At 38.7% G+C, this 20,555-nt stretch overlaps 1 protein-coding gene across 1 annotated transcript; it reads left to right on the top strand.

Moving 5' to 3' along the window:
• Positions 1-18,916: 18,916 nt before the first annotated feature.
• On the top strand, positions 18,917-19,846 carry LOC145040420 (uncharacterized). Its single transcript, XM_078988352.1, has one exon. The coding sequence runs from the start codon at positions 18,917-18,919 to the stop codon at positions 19,844-19,846; it is 930 nt and encodes a 309-aa protein (XP_078844478.1).
• The last annotated feature ends 709 nt before the right edge of the window (positions 19,847-20,555 follow it).

The raw sequence follows: 20,555 nt of genomic DNA, 5'->3' as shown, positions 1-20,555 counted from the left end.
AAATTGTAAACCAAAACTATTATGGATTTATTAAACCTCTTTTAATTATACTCCTTAATTAATTAATAAAACCATAAGGGTGTAATTTGAACTTTTTCAAAACAATATTAGGGTCTTAGAATTTAACATTCCTAATTAAACTTTTAATTAACTTTTAAATTCCAAAACTTGAGGGCAAGTTTTGAAACATTTCAAAACAATTTAGTTTTAATCTATCTTAAAATTTCGAATTTATGACATTTAAATTTAAAATTTTAAATATTAAAACTCTTGATTTAATAATTATCTTAAATTAGACTATTAATTTAGTTATTAAATCTTAAGGGATTATCTAAACAATGAGGATAATTACCATTTATACATTTAAGTTATCCTAATCCCTTAAATATCTATATAGATTTCGAAAATATGGATGGATAATGCAAGATCTTGAATTACCATATATAACAATTAGAGGATAATTACAAGATATGGGATAATCCAAATCCCTAAAAATTAGGATCTTATCTTGGGGAGGAGGCAAATTTCGAAAATCAAGGGATTATAACAAACCCTAGATTTCGAAATTTAAGGGTTTAAGGAAAGGATTTGAAGATCTTACTCAAACTCTTGCAAATTAGGGTTTGCAAACCCTAATATATCAAGTTCATACAATTGAAACCAAACCAATGGCTCTGATACCACTGATGGGTTTTGGTCATAAGACATCCTATGTGCTCATACAAACCCTAATGCTTGGATCTAGGTTTCTCTATTGTACATGCTTTGAATCCAAGACTATAAACCCTAATTCTAGTATATGAAATCGATATTAACATATGAATGGGTTTAAGATGTTACCTTGATTGTTATGTAGCAATAACAATCCCAATTCCTCCTTGAATTGACTTTGGAATGCTTAGAGTCACAAGTGTCACTCCTCTAATGGCTTACAAACACCAAGAGCAAGTGGAGAAGGTATAAAGAGAGAGGAGAGAGGTTAGAATTCGTCCTTAGGACTTCTTGGGAAGGGATACATGAATTCATGAGCCTTAGGGTCTTTATATAGGTGTAGAGATAGGGTTTCAGTCATTATCCTTATCTAGTTGCTTATCCACAAAGCAACCATAAGATAAGCCTTGAAAACCCTTATCCTTTATCCTTTGGACGATTTCAAGGATCCTTATCTCCTTGAATTCGTTCAACCTATATTTAGGATAACTATTACCATATTTTGTAACTATCACATAATTACAATTCAACCCCTCTATTTTAATTAATTACACTTGATCACAAAATTAATTCCTAATTAATTATTGACCAATATTAACTAAGCAAATATGATTTCTCCTTTAATATATTATTCTTATAACATATTAATAAATCATAATAACCTCTCTCTCTCTCTCTTTATTTATTTCTCCAATCAAGTTGCTTTGGTGAAGGCAACCCAAAAGGACCATGCACCATCGGGTCAAGTACATACCAAAATAGTTATGGACTTAGACACTAATCCAACATTATGTGGGTAGAACTCTGAGCTGGGAGCTTCTATTCAACGACTGTTTGGCACCACAAGGCTTCATTGAAGGGGTCGGAAACTCGGGAGTAAAGGGTACTAAAAGCTAGAAAGTATTTCAGAGAGTTTTTAAGGCAATTGGGTGTGAAGAATGACTTAAATCCGAGATCTATATATAGGTGAAAAATAAGTGTGCGCCGTGCATTGATAAGGTGAGTGTCATTCATCTGGTCGGGAGAGGGTGATGTGTTGCTTTCTGCATTGTTCCACGTGTCGCGTTATGTCACACCCCCAAACTAGAACGGCGGAATCGTTCGAGGGCTGAAGATCCTCGGTATGCTCGGCGTACGCGTACGTCATGCATGACCGTATCCTCGGCTGCCGGAGCTCGGATGGGATGAGACATAGAGGCGTAAAGGGGCGATGTGGATGTTTCGAGGCCTAGCATCTGAGTACGCTGGGCGTACGAGGGTACACTGGGCGTAACTCGGATTGGTCCGGTGACTCCTCCTTCGGATAATACATGATTTTGAATTAAATTTATATTTTAATTATTTAGTAAACTTCAAAAATTGATATCTTATTCATACAAATTCCGTTTTCGACGTTCTTTAAATCCACACGTAGGTGAGACTACACTCTATAACTTTCATTTAGACTCCATCGACAAATTTTGAAATTATTTTTATTATATATTTTTAAAAGGACGGGACAGGAAAAGTCCATTAAAAATCCATAACTTTTTCATCCGATGTTTGTTTTCGCCAGACTTTTTACCGTTGAAATACCGTTGTTGAGACCTTCGATTCTCATTTAGGTCATTCCGGCCAAAAGTCGCTCGATTTCTGTTTCGAGTTTTTATCTGTCTACCGCTATACCGAACTTCGGAAATTTATAACTTCCTGATACGAGGTCAGATTTGGGCGTTCTTTTTATGTATGTTCATGGTTTAATGATAACTACGACTTTTATTTAAATACCTAAGGCTAATAAGTATTTTATTGAAATTTCTCGTTTTACATGTAACCGTAATCACGATTTTTGTTGTGAATGTTTGGTTGGTCATAACTTCTTCGTTATGACTCGGTTTTCAGTGTTCTTTATATTTCTAAAAATCTTGACATGATAACTATCATTTTTGGCAATCCAATAGAAACTTTTGAACATTTTATTCTAGATGCTAATTTCGTTATTTCAAAAGTGGTTACAATACCTGACTTTTTAGGTCATTACATAGAGTCGAAATATCGGGTTGTCACATCATCCCCCCGTTAGAGGGAATTTCATCCCAAAATTTAATGTAAGAAAAACACTTGTGGATTAGGGAAAAAGATGTGGGTACTTGTGTTTCATCTGATCTTCGCGTTCCCAGGTGTATTCTGGTCCTCACTTTGAATTCCAGCGAACCTTCATGATGGGTATGCGACTTTGTTTTGTTGTTTTAATTTCCCTATACATGATTTCAATTGGTTCTTCTATGAAGTGGAGACTCTCGTTGATTTCATTTTCGTCTAGAAGGACGACGAGGGTCTTATCGGATAAACATTTCTTCAAGTTTGATACATGAAAGGTAGGATGTACATTATTGAGTTCCTGCGGTAGTCGAAGTTTGTATGCTACCGGACCGATCCTTGCAAGGATCTCGAATGGTCTAATATACCTTGGGTTTAGTTTCCCACATTTTCCAAAACGTATTAACCCCTTCCAGGGTGAGACCTTTAATAGCACCCGGTCCCCAACCTGAAATTCTAAGGGCTTCCGTCTTTTGTCCACATAACTCTTTTGTCTGTCTCTTAAAGCTTCTAGTCATTCCCGAATTTGTACAATCTTTTCAGTTGTTTCTCTTATAATTTTTGGGACTGTGAGAGTACTGTTGGGTACTTGTCCCTTTGCTAGTTGTGTGTCACCCACTTCAGCCCAGCACAGTGGTGATCTGCACGTGCGGCCATATAGGGCTTCAAATGGAGCAACTTTAATGCTGGAGTGATAGCTATTGTTGTATGAAAATTCGACTAGTGGTAAATGGGTATCCCACGCTTTACCAAAATCGATTACACAAGCTCTTAACATATCTTCCAAGGTCTGTATGGTCCTCTCACTTTGACCGTCGGTTTGAGGATGGTACGCAGTACTCATGTCTAGTTTCGCTCCAAGAGATTTTTGTAGCGACTGCCAAAATCGTGAGGTGAACCTACTATCTATGTCAGAGATGATGGATATAGGTACACCGTGTAGTCGTACAATCTCTTGGATGTATGTTCGAGCTAGCTTTTCCATCTTGTCGGTTTCCTTTATGGGTAGGAAGTGTGCGGATTTTGTTAATCTATCGATGATTACCCAGATGGTGTCTAGCCAACCTGCTATCTTGGGCAATTTGGTTATGAAGTCCATGGTTATCCGTTCCAACTTCCACTCGGGTATTTTGGGTTGTTGTAGCAATCCCAATGGTTTTTGGTATTCTAACTTGACTTTGGCGACAGTCAGACACTTGCTCACATAGGTAGCGATCTTTGCTTTCATGTTCGGCCACCAATATAGTTTCTTGAGGTCCAGATACATCTTGTCCAAACCTGGGTGCACGGAGTATCGAGTCTTATGACCCTCATTCATGACCTCATCTCTGAATTCCCCAAACTTTGGTGTCCAGATCCGATCCACGAAGTAATGAACTCCATCACCCTTGACTTGAAGATTCTATCCATTCCCCTTAAGGCTTCACCTACCACGTTCGCTGTTCTCAAGGCTTCCCTCTGAGCTTCCTTGATTTGTGTGGACAGGTGTGAATGGATCGTCATGGTTAAGGATTTCACTCGACATCCCGAGTATTCCTTTCGACTAAGAGTATCAGCTACTACATTTGCTTTTCCTGGGTGACAACGAATCTCGCATTCATAGTCATTTAGCAGTTCAACCCATCGTCTTTGACTCATGTTGAGTTCCTTTTGATTGAGGATGTGCTGAAGCTCTTGTGATCGGTGAAAATTGTGCATTTCATGCCATAGAGATAGTGTCTCCAGATCTTTAGCGCGAAAACGACTGCTCCTAGTTCAAAATCGTGTGTAGTGTAGTTGACCTCGTGCGTCTTGAGTTGTCTCGAGGCGTAGGCGATGACCTTTCCTCGTTGCATTAGAAGCCATCCAAGACCTTGATTAGATGCATCACAGTAGACCACGAAGTCTTCTGTTCCTTCTGGTAAGGACAATATAGGTGCGCTGCATAGAGCTTGCTTCAGTGTTTGGAATGCAGAGTCTTGTCTTTCTTCCCAATTGAAAGTAACACCCTTTTGGGTCAGGGTGGTAAGTGGTTTCGCAATCTTCGAGAAGTTTTGTATAAACCTTCGATAGTAGCCAGCAAGGCCCAAAAATTATTGGATTTCCGTTGAGGTTTTGGGAGCTGACCAGTTCTCGATTGCCTTGATTTTGGAGGGGTCCACGTGTATCCCGTCTTTGCTAACCATGTGACCTAGGAAATCTACTTTCCGAATCCAAAATTCGCACTTTGAGAGTTTTGCGTATAGCTTTTCGTTTCTTAGAGTTTCCAATATTTGTCGGAGGTGTTGACCATGTTCCTCTACTCTTTGAATAGATGAGTATATCGTTTATGAACACGATCACAAATTTGTCTAGGAATGAATGACACACTCGATTCATTAAGTCCATGAACACTGCCGGTGCATTTGTTAATCCAAAGGGCATTACTGTAAACTCGTAGTGACCATAACGAGTTCGAAAGGCGGTTTTGGGAACATCTCCTTCCGAGACTCGCAACTGGTGATACCCGTATCTTAAATCGATCTTCGAGAATTAACTCGCTCCTTGGAGTTGGTCGAACAAGTCGTCAATGCGTGGTAAGGGATATCGGTTCTTGATAGTGAGCTTGTTGAGTTCCCGGTAATCGATGAACATGCGGAAAGATCCATCCTTCTTCTTTACGAACAGGACTGGTGCTCCCCATGGTGAGAAGCTTGGCCTAATAAATCCTTTGTTAAGCAGTTCGTTTAATTGGCTGGATAATTCTTGCATCTTAGCTGGTGCCAGACGATACGGCGACTTAGTTACTGGGGTAGCTCTGGGAATTAAATCGATTTTGAACTCGTCTTGTCGTTCTGGTGGGACTCCTGGGAGATCTTCAGGGAAGATATCGGGAAAATCACAGACTTCTGGAATGTCTTTGATGCCTTTTGTTTCTTTTTCCTTATCTACCACGTGGGATAAGAAGGCATGGTACTCCTTACGTAGGTATTTCTGGGCTTTGACGCAAGAGATGATTTGTAAATTGGAACCAGGTTTGTCACCATAAATGACAAGAGTTTCGCCGTGTGGCAGGTTTAGGCAAATGGCCCTTTCGTGACAAAGAATATCGGCATGGTGTAGGCTTAACCAATCCATACCGATGATGACATCAAAGCTCTTTATAGTGATCAACATTAGATCGATTTGAAATGAATGTTCGTTTAGAGTTAGTGTGCAGCCTATGTACATATCATTTGTGCTTTCTGTTCTACTGTTTTCCATTTCTACTATGAATATCTTATTGAGTGATTTAGGGTTCTGTTTTAGTATGTGCTTGAATTTTTGACTCACAAAACTCCTCTCCACACCACAATCAAAGAGTATGCATGCATAAGCGTTATTGAGGAGAAACGTACCCGTAACCACCGTGAGATCAGCTATTGCTTCGTTCTGCTCTATTGCCAACACTTTTCCTATGCCGCCAACATTCCTTGCTTTAGGACAGTCCCTCTTGTAGTGTCCAGCCTCACCACATCCATAACATGCCTAGCCCACCCCGACTCCAGGGACTTGTGTGATTGGTCGTGCCGGTGCCTTACAGAAACATGCAATGTGCCCTTTCTTGTTGCAATTGTTGCAATGCATCTCTTGACAATTTTCGTTGTGATGGAAATTGCATTTGCTGCATTTCGGTTGGTTCCCAGTGTATTGCTTCGCTGGGGCAGAGGTAACTGGAGCAGGAGTGGGGGTAGTAGCAACATTGATTACCATTAGTTGTTGTTTCTTGGAAGGTTCTTGTTAAGACTGACCCTTCCTCTTGTTCCACAACTTCTTCTTGCTATTGTTGTTGGTACTGTTGTTGTTGTTGTTGTTTCCTATGGTTTGCTCCGGGACAGCATTTGCGAAGCCTTGACAGATTCCATGGTCAACGAGAGCTTGTGCCAACTGTTTGGCGCTATCGAAAGTGACTGGTTTGGAAGCTAGTAGACTTCCTCAAATCTGGGGTGACAGTCCCCAGATGTATATTTCAATCTTCTTGCTCTCTAGAGCAAGCATCCCTGGGCAAAGGATTGCAAAGTCACTAAACCTATTGGTATAGGTCGTGATGTTCGAGCCTACCATAGTAAGACCCCAAAGTCCTTGATCTAGCTTTTGTACTTCGTCCCTTGGACAATACTCTTGCATTTACAGTTGTTTTAGATTCTCCCAGTCCATAGAATTTGCCACTACCAGGGTTATCGACTTGACATGTCCATTCCACCACGTCATGGCTCTCTCGGAGAATGTACAAGCGGCAAATTTTACCTTGCTCACTTCCAGACATGCACAAATCTCGAAAACCGCTTTTGTTTTCTCTATCCATTGTGATAGAGCCATTATCCCTCCGGATCCGTTAAAAGTCATGGGATTGCTATTGGTGAAGTCCTTGAAGGTACAATCCCCTGAATGACCTGGACGTTGGCTATTCGTAGAGATATTCACTCCTCATCCCGACCCATTATTACTCATCTGCGTCATTGTTGTTGTTACTGCAGCTGTTACAGCAGCAATCAATGCGGCATTTTCCATCGATGGAGGTGGTGGTGGTGGAGGTATCGTGCCTGACCTGGGTCTTAGGTTTGGACGAGGAGGCATCGCGCTGCCAAGAAATAAAAATAAAAGATTATAAGTTTTGGTGGTTGAGAGTTGAATGATAATGAGTTAACTATCTTTAATAGTTCAAGAATTTGGTTTGACCAACACATGGCTTTGATTTTGATTCACCAATGGAGTTTGAATAACAATAAACAAAATCATGAACTCGAATGAGATGCATAGAACTAACACACGAAAGAGGTATGCCCTATATATATTAAACATATGGTTGCGTTACATCTAATGTTAGAAGATTTTGACCTTTTTAAAGGTCTCTGATTACAAAAAGTTAAAGAAGGTAAGACTTTTAGCTGATGCTCCTATTCTATATCAAAATCTGGGAGTTAGGTGAGCACTACTCGCTGTGCGGATTATGCTTGGAGCTTGACTCCGCGTCCGATTGCTTGGCTCCCATGAGACGCATGTCAAAGGTAGCTTGTTGCTCCCTTAAATCTCTCATTTCGGAGAGAGCTGTAGTCATTTGTTCCGGGAGGGAGTTGGTGTGGAGTTGAGCATTCCCTTATAGCATGTCTAGGCGATGGATATCAGCTGCGTTCTCTTCCATCCTTATGGTAACCTCGTGAATCCAGTTTGCTTGGATTCCAGATTGATAAGCCTGATTGGCAAGTTTGCCTACCACAACTGGGAGTGCTAGATCAGCTGAACTTCCTCCGCTAACATCGTAAAAGTCTCGACACATACCGTAAGGAGGACGCAGTCCTTTCTCCTGGCTCCAATAATGGATGTGGCTTCCCCAGACGGAAGTTGGCCCTTGAAATCCCATCCTGAAAGGAGGTTGAACAGATGGAGGTCGGACGGCTGACGGATTGATTACCTCGGGCTCAGAAGCTGAGCTATCTGAATCTTCCTCTTCCTCGTCTTCCATAGGTTCCTCCTCGAGGTCGTCTACAATCCATCCTTCATTACCTTGGTTGGGGTAGTAGGGGTCACCGGGGTGATGAAATCCAGCCATTGAGTCTATACGTGAATAGGTTTAAGAATTGACTATAAGCTAAAGCACGTAAAATTTACCCCTAAGTTTGACGGTTGAAGATACCCTAGCATAGTATTCTTAATGATATTCTCTTGGTAAGTTTTAAATTTGTTGTCCATTGCAGACACTCCCTGGCATACGTTAGTCGGCTCTCGGAAAAATATAGTTGATCATGATATATTCATCCTAGTTCCGATTACATATCCCAAGGCACACCTGCGCTGCACAATTTATTTAATATACTTCTATATTGCTCTAAGTATGAAAATAAATCGTTGTATGCATGTATTTGTGCTTTTACGACTCAAATAGTTTAAGTTAAAATGAAATGCGGTTCAGGTGTAAAAACGTTTTGTCAGAGACTTTAAATCCCTATGCATATATAGTTCGTATATCTTATATGGTTCGATATACTTAGTTCACTATAAATAATGCTCTGATACCAATCTATCACACCCCCAAACCAGAACGGCGAAATCATTCGAGGGTGGATGACTTCATGTAGTATCGCAATAATTGAATACACAGTAAAGAAAGTAATACAACCATCATATATATAATTTAAAAGTTTCCATTGTTGAAAGGTACTTGTTTCAAAAACAAATTACAATATGATGTCAAAATGAAACTAAACTGACGCCACAACGTCCGTTCTTCAAAAGCTATTTGTTTACCTGTTTTACTGAATTCCTGAGAAATACAAGTAGTTTTGAAAGAGTAGATCAGCATTTAAGCTGGTCAGTTCATAAGTATTTAGTACTAATGTTTGTAGGAAATAGAATGAAAATGTTTTGTACATGTTTGAATGTTCCTAGAAAATTCCATATTTTCTTCTATAGTAGATGGTAGTTTAATTGTTCCAAAACTTGTAATGCAATAGTGCTTCTCATGCCTAACATAGTAGGTTTATATATAAATCGCTAAGGAATTTGAAGAACCCCATAAATCAATGTGTTTTTAATACTCCATGTGAGTCTTATAACCATGCTGTTTGACCAGGATGCCTATAATAACGTTCTTCAAGCGTTGGAAAGTTATGACGTTTGTCACCCCAGGCCTGTCGGCCTAGCTGTAGCTAACAGCTTAGGTGTGGGATTGTAAATCCCGTATAGATCTATACACAAGTATCAAGCTCCCCCTACAAGGGATTTTGGTATATAATATAGGACTTAAAATGCATACTCGAAAGTACGTGAAATGTCTAACAAAACTTAGTATGAAACAAATTTACGTACGAAAATGTCCATTTGTTCTTGTGTATGAAAATATCTCTTTGATATAGTGTTTCTAGTATGTAAATGTTCATGATTTTCTCATAAAATATACCTATTATAGTTTTTCAAAGTGTGTGTTTCCTTTGTATAGTAAACTCTAGTGTAATGCTCACTTGTTATGTAAAGTATAATAGTTATAGTGACATAAGTAATCACATATACTTAAAGTATAAATAAAGTGTTTGATTCGTGTGTATATATAAACATGTTTTATTTCCAAAAGACAAGATGTTATCGAGAATATATATTGCATACAAAAGTTCTCATGTAGTAGTTATGAATCACATATGATTTAGTTGATAAAAAGTGTATATAGTGAAACTTTATGTTACACACGATAATAACCATGTGTTTACTTGTATTCCCCCCCCCCCACCCCGCGGCCGTAAAAGTGTATATTTATAAGGGGTATGAACTCACTTGATATATTGAAGATGGTGAGACGAAAACTGAGCAGAACTTTGACTTGCGAAAGCGGATTTTCTCGGGAATATCGGGAGCATAAATTTCCTTCTGGGCTTGGGTATGAAAACCGGGGCTTCGGGATATTTCTTGCACGCAAAACGGAGTAAAAACGCAAGAGAAAGAGTGGAATTGAGTAATTTTACCCGGAACCCTCACATCCCTTTTATAGGGGCTGAAGACCCTCGGTACGCTGGGCGTACGAGGTTACGTTGGGCGTACGCGTACGCCATGCATGACCGCATCCTCGGCTGCTGGAGCTCGGATGGGACAGGACATAGAGGAGTAGAGGGGCGACGTGGATGTTCCGAGGCCTAGCACCTGAGTATGCTGGGCATACGAGGGTACGTTGGGCGTAACTCTGATCGGTCCGGTGACTCCTCCTTCGGATAATACCGGATTTTGAATTAAACTTATATTTTAATTATTTGGTAAATTTTAAAAATTCATATTTTTTTCATACGAACTCCGTTTTCGACATTCTTTATATCCACACGTAGGTGAGACTATGCTCTACAACTTTCGTGTAGACTCCGTCGGCAAATTTTGAAATTATTTTTATTATTTATTTTTAAAAGGTAGGGACAGGAAAAGTCCGTTAAAAATCCATAACTTGTTCATCCGATGTCTGTTTTCGCCAGACTTTTTACCGTTGAAATACCATTGTCGAGACCTTCGATTCTCATTTAGGTCGTTCTGGCCAAAAGTTGCTCGATCTCTGTTTCGAGTTTTTAGCTGTCTACCGCTATACCGAACTTCGGAAATTTATAACTTCCTCATACGATGCCAGATTTGGGCGTCCTTTTTATGTATGTTCATGGTTTAATGATAACTACGACTTTTATTTAAATACCTAAGGCTAATAAGTATTTTATTGAAATTTCTCGTTTTACGTGTAACCGTAATGACAGTTTTTGTTGTGAATCTTTGGTTGGTCATAACTTCTTCGTTATGACTTGGTTTTCAGTGTTCTTCATATTTCTGAAAATCCTAACATGATAACTATCATTTTTGGCAATCCAATAGAGACTTTTGAACATTTTATTTTTGATGCTAATTTCATTATTTCAAAAGTGGTTACAATACCTGACTTTTTAGGTCATTACATAGAGTCGAAATATCGGGTTGTCACACGTTATGGGTGGAGTGAAAATGCGCGTCGCACATCTTGTTTGTGTGCGTGGCTGCACACGTGAATTTATGTTTTCTTATAAAATTCAAACTTGATCATACAAACTCCGTTTTGATGGTTTTTATATACACACATAGCTATCGACGAGATATACAACTTTAATTTAGACTCAGTCGGCTAATTTTGACTTTTTTTTTAAAAGTTATATTTTTAACAGGCTTAGACTGTTAAAGTCCGTTAAAAATTCATAACTTTCTCGTCTAATTTTCATTCTTGGTTATCTTTATATTGTCGGGTTTCTATTAACAAGATATTCGATTCTCGTTTAGATTGTTTCGACTAATAATCAACCAATTTAAAATTCGATATCATTGTTGTACACTGTTGCGCTGAAATTTAGAAAAATCATAGCTTCCTCTCACGAAGTAATATTTGGGCGTGTTTTATATATACACTCTTGGTTTTATGACTACTATGACTTTTGTTTAGACTACTTAGGCTGATAAGCAACCTATCTCCAATTCACTCTTTACGATACACTGACTGATCGTGAAACTTCGAAAGTCTATAACGTCTGCATACCAATTCAAATTAGAGTTTGCTTTATGTGTACAAGATTCATATCGCAACTCCTGCATTTTTCGTTAAGATTATTTGTCGTAAATAATATTCTATCGAGATTGTCATTTCATAGCTTATCGATGAAACATTGAAATGGCTTTATACTACGTGGTCTGCAATGCACACGACTAATGATAATTCTAATTGGGGATTTATATTATAATTATTATCTATTATATCTTAAATGTTGAACCCAAAGTTGTGGGCGTTATAAATGTCGAACCCTCTTAGGATGATTACGTCCCAGAATCATTAGCAAAACGACGTTGAACAACAATTCCCAAGTCGCCTCTAAATCCTCAATCCAGGAGTTTCCTTATTACTTGTTTCCACACATCACTATCCTAACCATTTCTTTTTGTGTTAGACACAAAATTTTAGGTTCCATTATGACCGCTTAATAGTCTGTCGACCTAATTCCATACCATTAACTCTATTAGGGTTTATCTAAGTGACCTAATATTTATGAGTTCTTTACAAAACCATATCTCCTTATCCATAACAAGGTCTATGAACCTAACTATTCTATGCCTCCCTTTAGGGTTTTGACTGGCTAGACTATATCATATTCACATTATCGTTGTCAATAAGTTTTATGAAGATCTAAGAATAGACCAAAATCTAAACACCTCTTATTTATTTTGACAACAAGTCTATGGGAATGTTCTGTACGGATCGATTCCATATGTGTGATACTTAGTAAGGTCTAATTTTGCTGCTTGGTCGATTTTGACCTACGTTATATCGTGAATCTACACAACCATGGACACTTGGTATTAAGATCTAAGGCGAGATCCTTTCATTTACCTATAGGTGTGGTTAAGCATTTCATGTTCTGTCACGATGTTGAGTTTTTAACCGACACGTCTATTCAAACAGGTATCGATGCTAATAACTCTTTTTCTAAGCTCCTGGTGCTGCAACTCTTGTGGATCTTGACGTAGAACCCAAAGTTGAGTTGCCTTTCACACCTTTGGGTCTCCTGTATTTCGGTTTGGACCCTCGCTTTCTCTTTACATACAACCAATCAAAGCCCATGTTGGCTTTGTCTCTACTATCGGTATTTTTCTCTCTGCTTGCAACAGACTTCTATTTGTCATGATGACTCTTATACCTTCAATGTAGTATTGCTTCTTGTGCTTATAATGGGTGATCTTCTCATAAGACACAATGTATTCCGATCAAGATTATGAAAATAATTTAAATTGTTTTACCAATATATACATGTACCAGACGGTAGATGAGGGTCGTAATATTAGCAGTAATGACGGTTGCTAAACTCAATATTTTCTTTTCCTCCTTTCTAAAATGATTATCCTTTTTGTGCTTTGCTTGAGTATAATTAAGGTAATTGGATACCGACGTACTACTAATGTACTCATTCTTATATCTTCTATAAAAATCACCATTATTGTGATTTACCCAACGAGTATCAAACTTTTGGACTTCTGCTGGCAGTGCTTTTCTTGCACTCGTATATTAACTCTCTATTGGACCTTTAGTCCAGATCTTCGAGTCATAAATTTAATCTTAATCGGAGGCACCTGCTGCTTCCCAAAGTTTGCTAAAGACTCGGCCTAAGATGAGTTCTTTACTCTGGCTATAGTAACAAACCGATTGTTCAGATTCTAATGACCTTCTATTATGTGGTGCATGCGATGTATGTTGAAATAGATACTTATCTATGAAATTCCTACTATTGAGGATACCTTCCTTCATGTTCTAATGTGGTATAACCACATTATAGCAAGTATCACTTCTAGCTAATGATTGCTTGGTTTTAACAGAGGTTGCAATCTCTTTTTAGATTGACTTGATCTCTTCCTCCAATCTATTGACTAGGTTCGGTTACTATATGGATATGGTCCTCAAAACCAATCGAATTACTTCGTAGATTTTAAACTATTCAGACTCAGTTCTTTATAACCATCATGGTCTGAATGAAAATTGTCTCCTTAGTCATTACCGAAACAAAGGTAATGAAAGAATAAACAAACTTGACCCGGATACTAGTTTCGCGGTAACCTTGCGACTAGTCCTGATCCATGTGAGAGTGTTGTGCTTTCGGTAGTATGGGCCTCTACTACCTTTCACACCTACTCATACTTGTCCCAAAAATTGTCTCGCAGTTTTCCAAGTCACCATACAAGAACAAAATCACATAGACAATTAAGTAGTATAACATAATTAGAGATGTTTTATAACTTCTGAAATGATTACAATCATATTCAAAGTCTATTATACTCTATGACTCATATATCGGGCTACACACTACAATATTATCTAAGTGGAACAACCACTCTATGTCTTTAACTTTCTAGATAAGAAGCTTCCTTCTATTGACTTCCTGAAGTGATGTCTACTTCTTTCTTTACAGTCCTGAGAGTCATCTGAAATGCTCGTGCAACTCCGTTCTTCCTTGAGCAGGCCTTCACTACATGCCCTTCTTGTTTACATCCAAAGCATACCTTCTCGACGTATTTGCATTTCCTAGTATAGTGACCAACAATTCTACACTTTTGGCATATCACTTTTTCTTTGCATTGATGTGTTCAATTTGAAGTCTTATGTCGTCATCATAAATCAGAAATCGGGAAGCAAAATTTGGACAATGAGATTGATTCTAATCTATGTCTCATGTCTATACGTTATCTAGTAGAATGAAGGAATATTTGATCACTTGTCTTAGGGCCAACGTCTAGTCAATTTAGAGTTCGACAGTTGCTATGGAAGCACTCTTTTTATAACACCCGGTTTTCCAGATCAGATCGATTTAGGGTTTCAAGGAGTCAAGGCATGGTTGTTAGGTAAAATCAAGTCTCACGACGTGAACCATAGTAGGGTCATGATGTGAGGAGTAATTAAACAAAGAAGTTAAATGATGCTGAGCTCACAACGTGAACAGTAAGAAGCTCATGACGTGAGATATGCTACAACCCACGTCCATGATCTTTTAGGGTTTCCTTCGTATTTAAACCCTATAAACCTCATTTTAGGGTTTCTAAACAACCTCCTTCATCCATAAACTCAGTAAAACCCTAACCCTAGCATCTCTTTGTAATTTTTGAGCTTTTATTGGAGTTTTGGTGGTTTGAAGAGGAAGAGATCACCTTGGAAGCACGGTTTCAGCTTGGAAATTTCATTTGCAATGTTTAGCTGTACTTATGGACCAATGTGAGTAATCAAGATCCAAGCTCTATGTTTCCTTGTTGCTAGATCTAAGGTTTTATGCATATTAATCCAAGATCTTAAGAGTTAAAGTGTTGGGACTCCATTGAGTTGGCAACTTTATGGGTCATTAGGGTCCCTTGGTGCTTATATGTCATAGATCTGAAGTTTGGAGGATGTTTGAGTCCATGCTTGAAAAATTACTTCCTCTTTCTTCATGAATGGCCTATTTTGAGCTCAAGTCTTGTATTAGACATATAAGACCTTAAAGCATCAATTTTTATGATCCTATGAGTGTTAGGAAGCCACATAGAAAAGATGGATTAGTGGCTTAATGAATTAAGAGGTTTTTGGATCGATTTGGCACTCCGACAGATTTCACGACATGCGGATTATGCCTGTCACATCGTGAGGAGTGAGAGACCCAACTAACTTGTCCTATAGTAGCTTACGACGTGAGGTCGAAGGTACCAATTCCGACCCATTAGTTTTGGTTATCTATTAGTAAAGGGATGCCTATGGATTGTATGTAGTCATGTAGGATAGACTGAAGAGTCTTGATCTAGGCTCCTTTACTTGTTCCTTGTTTGGTTATGGCTCTAGAGTAGGATAAGTTGTCTGTGTGTCTATCTCACCTCTAAGTATATATATACAGTTATGCATTCCTTGAATTGTTGGTATTTAGGATGTTGCTCTGCTGTAGTGATATGTTAGATCTGTATCCTGGTATATAGGATGTTGCTATGCAATAATGATATGTAGATCAGTATGTTTACTTGTACTTGCTGGTTATCATCTAGTGGAGTGCTCTAGGGACTGTATGTGGTCATGTAGGATAGCCTGAGAACTATTGATCTAGGATTTATTGGCTTTTCCTTGTTTGGTTGTGGCTCTAGAGTAGGACATCTGTTCGGGTGGATATCTTAATTCTAGTTAGTTATTGTTATGCATTTCATGGAGGATAGTTGGTAGCAGGAGAGTGTGTTGTGTAAGGACTAGTAGGCGGTGGTGAGTAGTATAATACCTGTTTACCTATATTATCTACCTACTTGATCATGATTATTTGTATGCCGACATATGGTAGTAGTGGGTTATGGCGGTCCTGCTTTGTGATGTAGGCCAAGATACCCGGTGTGAACCAACTATAATATGTAGGCACGAAGGCTCGGGAAGATGGTTGGGTTGAGGCGGTAGGCCAATAAACCCTGGGTATTCCAACCCGATAGCTGATTGGACCCGTTGTATTTTGGCATTCCAGTCCAAGGAATGATTGGGCCTGGGCATTCCAACCGGGAGAGTATGGGCCATTATGCATGCTTGTATGTTTATCATATAGGGTATTTTGAGGTGAAACTGTGACAACCCGAACCTTTTCCGTCAACGTTAATCAAATTCTGTTAAATAAAATTTTGAAGTTTAGTTTTTCCGTTAAATCCTTTTGGTAAGAAAATATTTTTATTTATATAAATAAATTTATATAAGAGTCGGAACCAAATTAACGCGAAAACCCAAGTTTTTCTTCGAAAATCAGCAAAATCGGGTCAGATTGGTGTTCACGGCCGTAAACCGTTTACGACCAATGAACCCCACCACTGACCATAAACCCAACCTATATATACGTGTTCCTACCCTCATTTATACCTTTCTGGCCGAAAACACACTTTCTCTTTCTAAAAACCATCACCCGAAAACCCAAGTTTTCTCTTCATCTATCACTTAATCCGCCTTGGAACTCATTTTGGAGCATCACACAACCGTCTTTGCATCAAATCAAGCATTGTTGTTCTTGAGTTCATGGTCGTAAACCCTTCAAATCTTCATATTTCACCAAGAACACCAAGAGCGGGCCGTGAACTATTCAAAGGCCGTAAACCCTTCAAAGGAAGAGAATCGTTCACGACCGAGAACAATTCACGGCTAAAAATCCTTCACGGCTGCAATCAGCCCCAATCGGAAATCTTAGCTGAAAACCCACTTTTCCCACTTCGATCGAGTCTCAGTAACATTCCTTAACCAAAAGCAAGTGTTTTTCTAACACTTAAACTAATGTATTCGCTAATTTAAATACAAATATGTGTTTAATTATTATTAGGATTCCGTTAACTTCGCGTACAACTCGAGGGTTCTCATTTCCAGTCCCGTTGTCCGGCGCTTACACGCATCCAAATTTGAGTTCATACGCCTACGCTTTTACTAGTTTAACATTTTTCAGGGGGGACGTACAAGCCAAATACAGATAGTTTTTGTGAACTCTGTACACAAAAATACAACATGATTTAAAACTTATGCAATTGATACAACCAAAAGACCACCACATTTTATAAAGTATTTATACATCTTATCCCTTTTGTAACATGCTGAGCATAAGGGAAGTTTTCAGATCACAATTATAATTGCATAGTTTTCAGAACAATATACAAACCAAGTACTTAACATACATGCAAACTATAATAGGTATGGTTTGGGAAATCAATACATAGTTTTACCAGTTCAGGGTTATGCATTAACTATCATATAAACTATGTCATATATAGTTTATGGTATACATTACTACTTTCTGAATACAAGAGTACCATACTAAATAATTATTTAAGTATAATTATTTTACTCTACAAGCCATAAGTATAGATTCAAGTACAAGTGAACATTACATTACACGTAAACTAGTTAATATAGGGTTGTGAGACATCACTTCAATTGTACCCTTCGGGGTGCGGGATAAAACATAATTCAATAACGAGCATACAATTGGTCTTGGGGTTAAGACTACCTTTTTACTATAGAAAATATTGGATTTTCTTGAAAACATGCAAACATTTTCACTGATTCATTAACAGGTTATCATTACAAAAACTTGCTTATGAACTCAATAGCTTAATGTTGATACTCTTTTTCAAAATCGCTTGTATTCTCAGGAAATCAGTAGACAGGTACTCCCGCAGCCTTTGAGAAGACAAAGCGTATAGAGTCACGTCTTTTTATATTTTGCTATACTTTTGGTGTATACAAACTATGTATCAAACAAATGTAAATACGTATATATATATTCAATGTAATGGTTGTGTTTACTTTGATTACTATGATGCAATTATTGTGATACTATACATGACGTCCTCCACCTCGAACGTTTCCGCCATTTTGGTTTGGGGGTGTAACAGATTGGTATTAGAGCTATTGTTTATAGTGAACTAAGTATACCTAACTTTACATGGTATACAACTATGAACACTAAAGAGGTTGAAGCGCTTTGAAGCTAAAAGTATACTTTTAAAATTTAAGTATTTTACAAGAAGTATACAAGTATACATACATACTAGAAGTTGTATCATGATAAGAACTACATAAAAGTATTTAGGATGAGTTGGGCACTACGGTTAAACCTGAATAGTTATGTAATCATATCTGGGGCCAATTAACCTGATAAACTATATTTGTCCAAGATATGATCAACATGTGTTTGGGAGTGACTGTGGTGTTGCGACAAGTCTAAAACTCACCAAATCCAATAATAATGAAGCACATAGTTAAAATACTATAGGAGTACTTTATAACCCTATAACACTGCACAGAGTCATTACAAGTAGTAATAATCCCCACAAATGAAAGACCAACATATCCTTGTTTGTGTTAGTAAACCTTTATTGTAGATCTCTGTTAACGTTGTAGGGTCAAGATATTATGCCTTTATGATTAAGTTATATCTTGTTCGAATATATCAGATTCATGACCAATATAGGAGGCTTATCGTCATTTTCCCCTCGTATCTTTTAGAGAAAGATGCCTCCCAAGAAGAGACCCAACAGAAAGAACAACAACCCTCCGAAGGATCCGCCACCACCACCTCCTTAGTTCGATCCAGTTATGTTCCAAGCAGTAGTTACAGCCGTTGTAGCTGCCGCGATGTCACAGATAAATTCTGGCGGTACAAGCGGATCTGGAAGTGGTACTCATCCCCTTAATCTTGATGGTGGCCAGGGACACCCAAAGGAGTGTTCCGACAAAGACTTTATGAACACGAAACCTAAATCCTTTGACAACAATGGAGGTGTCATTGCCCTAACTTCTTGGTTCGAGAAGATCGAATCAATTTTCAAGATCTCTGCATGCCCCGAGGCAAGCAAGGTGAAGTTTGCCACTTGTACCTTCACCAATAGAGCATTGACTGGGTGGAATAGCCAAGTCAAATCCCTAATTATGCCGATAGCCAATGCCATGGGTTGGGAGAATTTGAAAGAACTAATGCTTGCAGAGTATTGTCCAAGGGGTGCGATGCAAAAACTAGAGCACAAAATTTGGAACCTGAAGATGAAGGGTTCTGATATTGCTGCGTACACTGCTAGGTTCAGTGACCTGACTTTTCTATGTCCAAGGATGGTCACCCCAGAAAATAAGAAAATTGAGAGGTACATTCGGGGATTGACACCCCTAATTCAAGGAAACGTTATGGCTGCTAAACCTCTCATATTCGACAGCGCCAAGTGCCCGACACAAACTCTGATAGATCACGGGATTGATCATGAACCCGTGTCAGCCGTTTCCAAACCGCCAAAGGCGAGTAGTGAGAAGAAAAAGTTATGGAACAAGCGCAAGGGCAAGTCTTCGCTGGAGCCCTCCAAGAAACAACAAATAGTGGTAGTTCATGTCGCTATCACTCCTACTATTGTTCCTTCAACTGAAGCACCTGCCAGTAGATATGTTGGTACCCTCCCAAGGTGTAACAAGTGCAACTTCCATCATCACGAACAGTGCTGCGTGATGTTGTGCAATAATTGTGGCAAAAAGGGTCACAAAACTCGTTTTTGCAAGACACAAGTCCAACCAACCAATTAGGCTCCTGGAGCTGGAGTTGATCAAGCCTATTATGGATGTGGGGAGACCGGGCACTTCAAGAGAAATTTCCCAAAAGCAACAGTTGGAAACACAAGGAGAATGCTAGCCATGGGCCAGGAGGAAGTAGTTGTTGATCCCACCGTAGTTACGGGTACGTTCCTCCTTGACAACTCTTATGCATGCATTCTTTTCGATTCTGGTGCGTAGAGAAGTTTTGTTAGTCATGCATTTAAACATCTACTTAAGCATAAATCCCAACCTTTAACCAAAAAATTTATCGTCGAGATGGCTAACGCAAAAAAAGAGAGAACTAACGACGTATTCGTAGGTTGTACCCTTACCCTAAACAACCATTCTTTTCCAATCAACCTTATGCCAGTTTCCATAAAAAGCTTCAATGTCATCATCATCATGGATTGGTTGAGCCCCAATCATGGTGATATCCTTTGTTATGAAAAATCCATCCGTCTCAATCTGCCTAATTGCAAAGCTCTCATCATCTATGGTGATAAACTCAGCTGAAACCTTCGTATCATTTCGTGCATCAAAGCCCAGAAATATTCGCGAAAGGAGTGTCGTGCATTCCTAGCCTATGTTGTTAAAGAAAAACAAGAAGTTAAGGACCTCGAGAGCATCCCCGAAGTCGGCAACTTTCCTGATGTCTTCCGTGCAGATCTTCCTAGAATCCCTCCCGAGCCTAAGTCGATTT

This window comes from Lactuca saligna, chromosome 4, assembly GCF_052625555.1.
Source record: "Lactuca saligna cultivar CGN05327 chromosome 4, ASM5262555v1, whole genome shotgun sequence".
NCBI classification, from domain to species: domain Eukaryota; kingdom Viridiplantae; phylum Streptophyta; class Magnoliopsida; order Asterales; family Asteraceae; genus Lactuca; species Lactuca saligna.
Note: the sequence above shows the minus strand (reverse complement) of the source record. Positions and strands in the feature narration are given on the sequence as shown.

Excerpts from the sequence above, each read along its gene's own strand:
- LOC145040420 (XM_078988352.1), top strand. The coding sequence starts at position 18,917 with ATGTCACAGATAAATTCTGGCGGTACAAGCGGATCTGGAAGTGGTACT.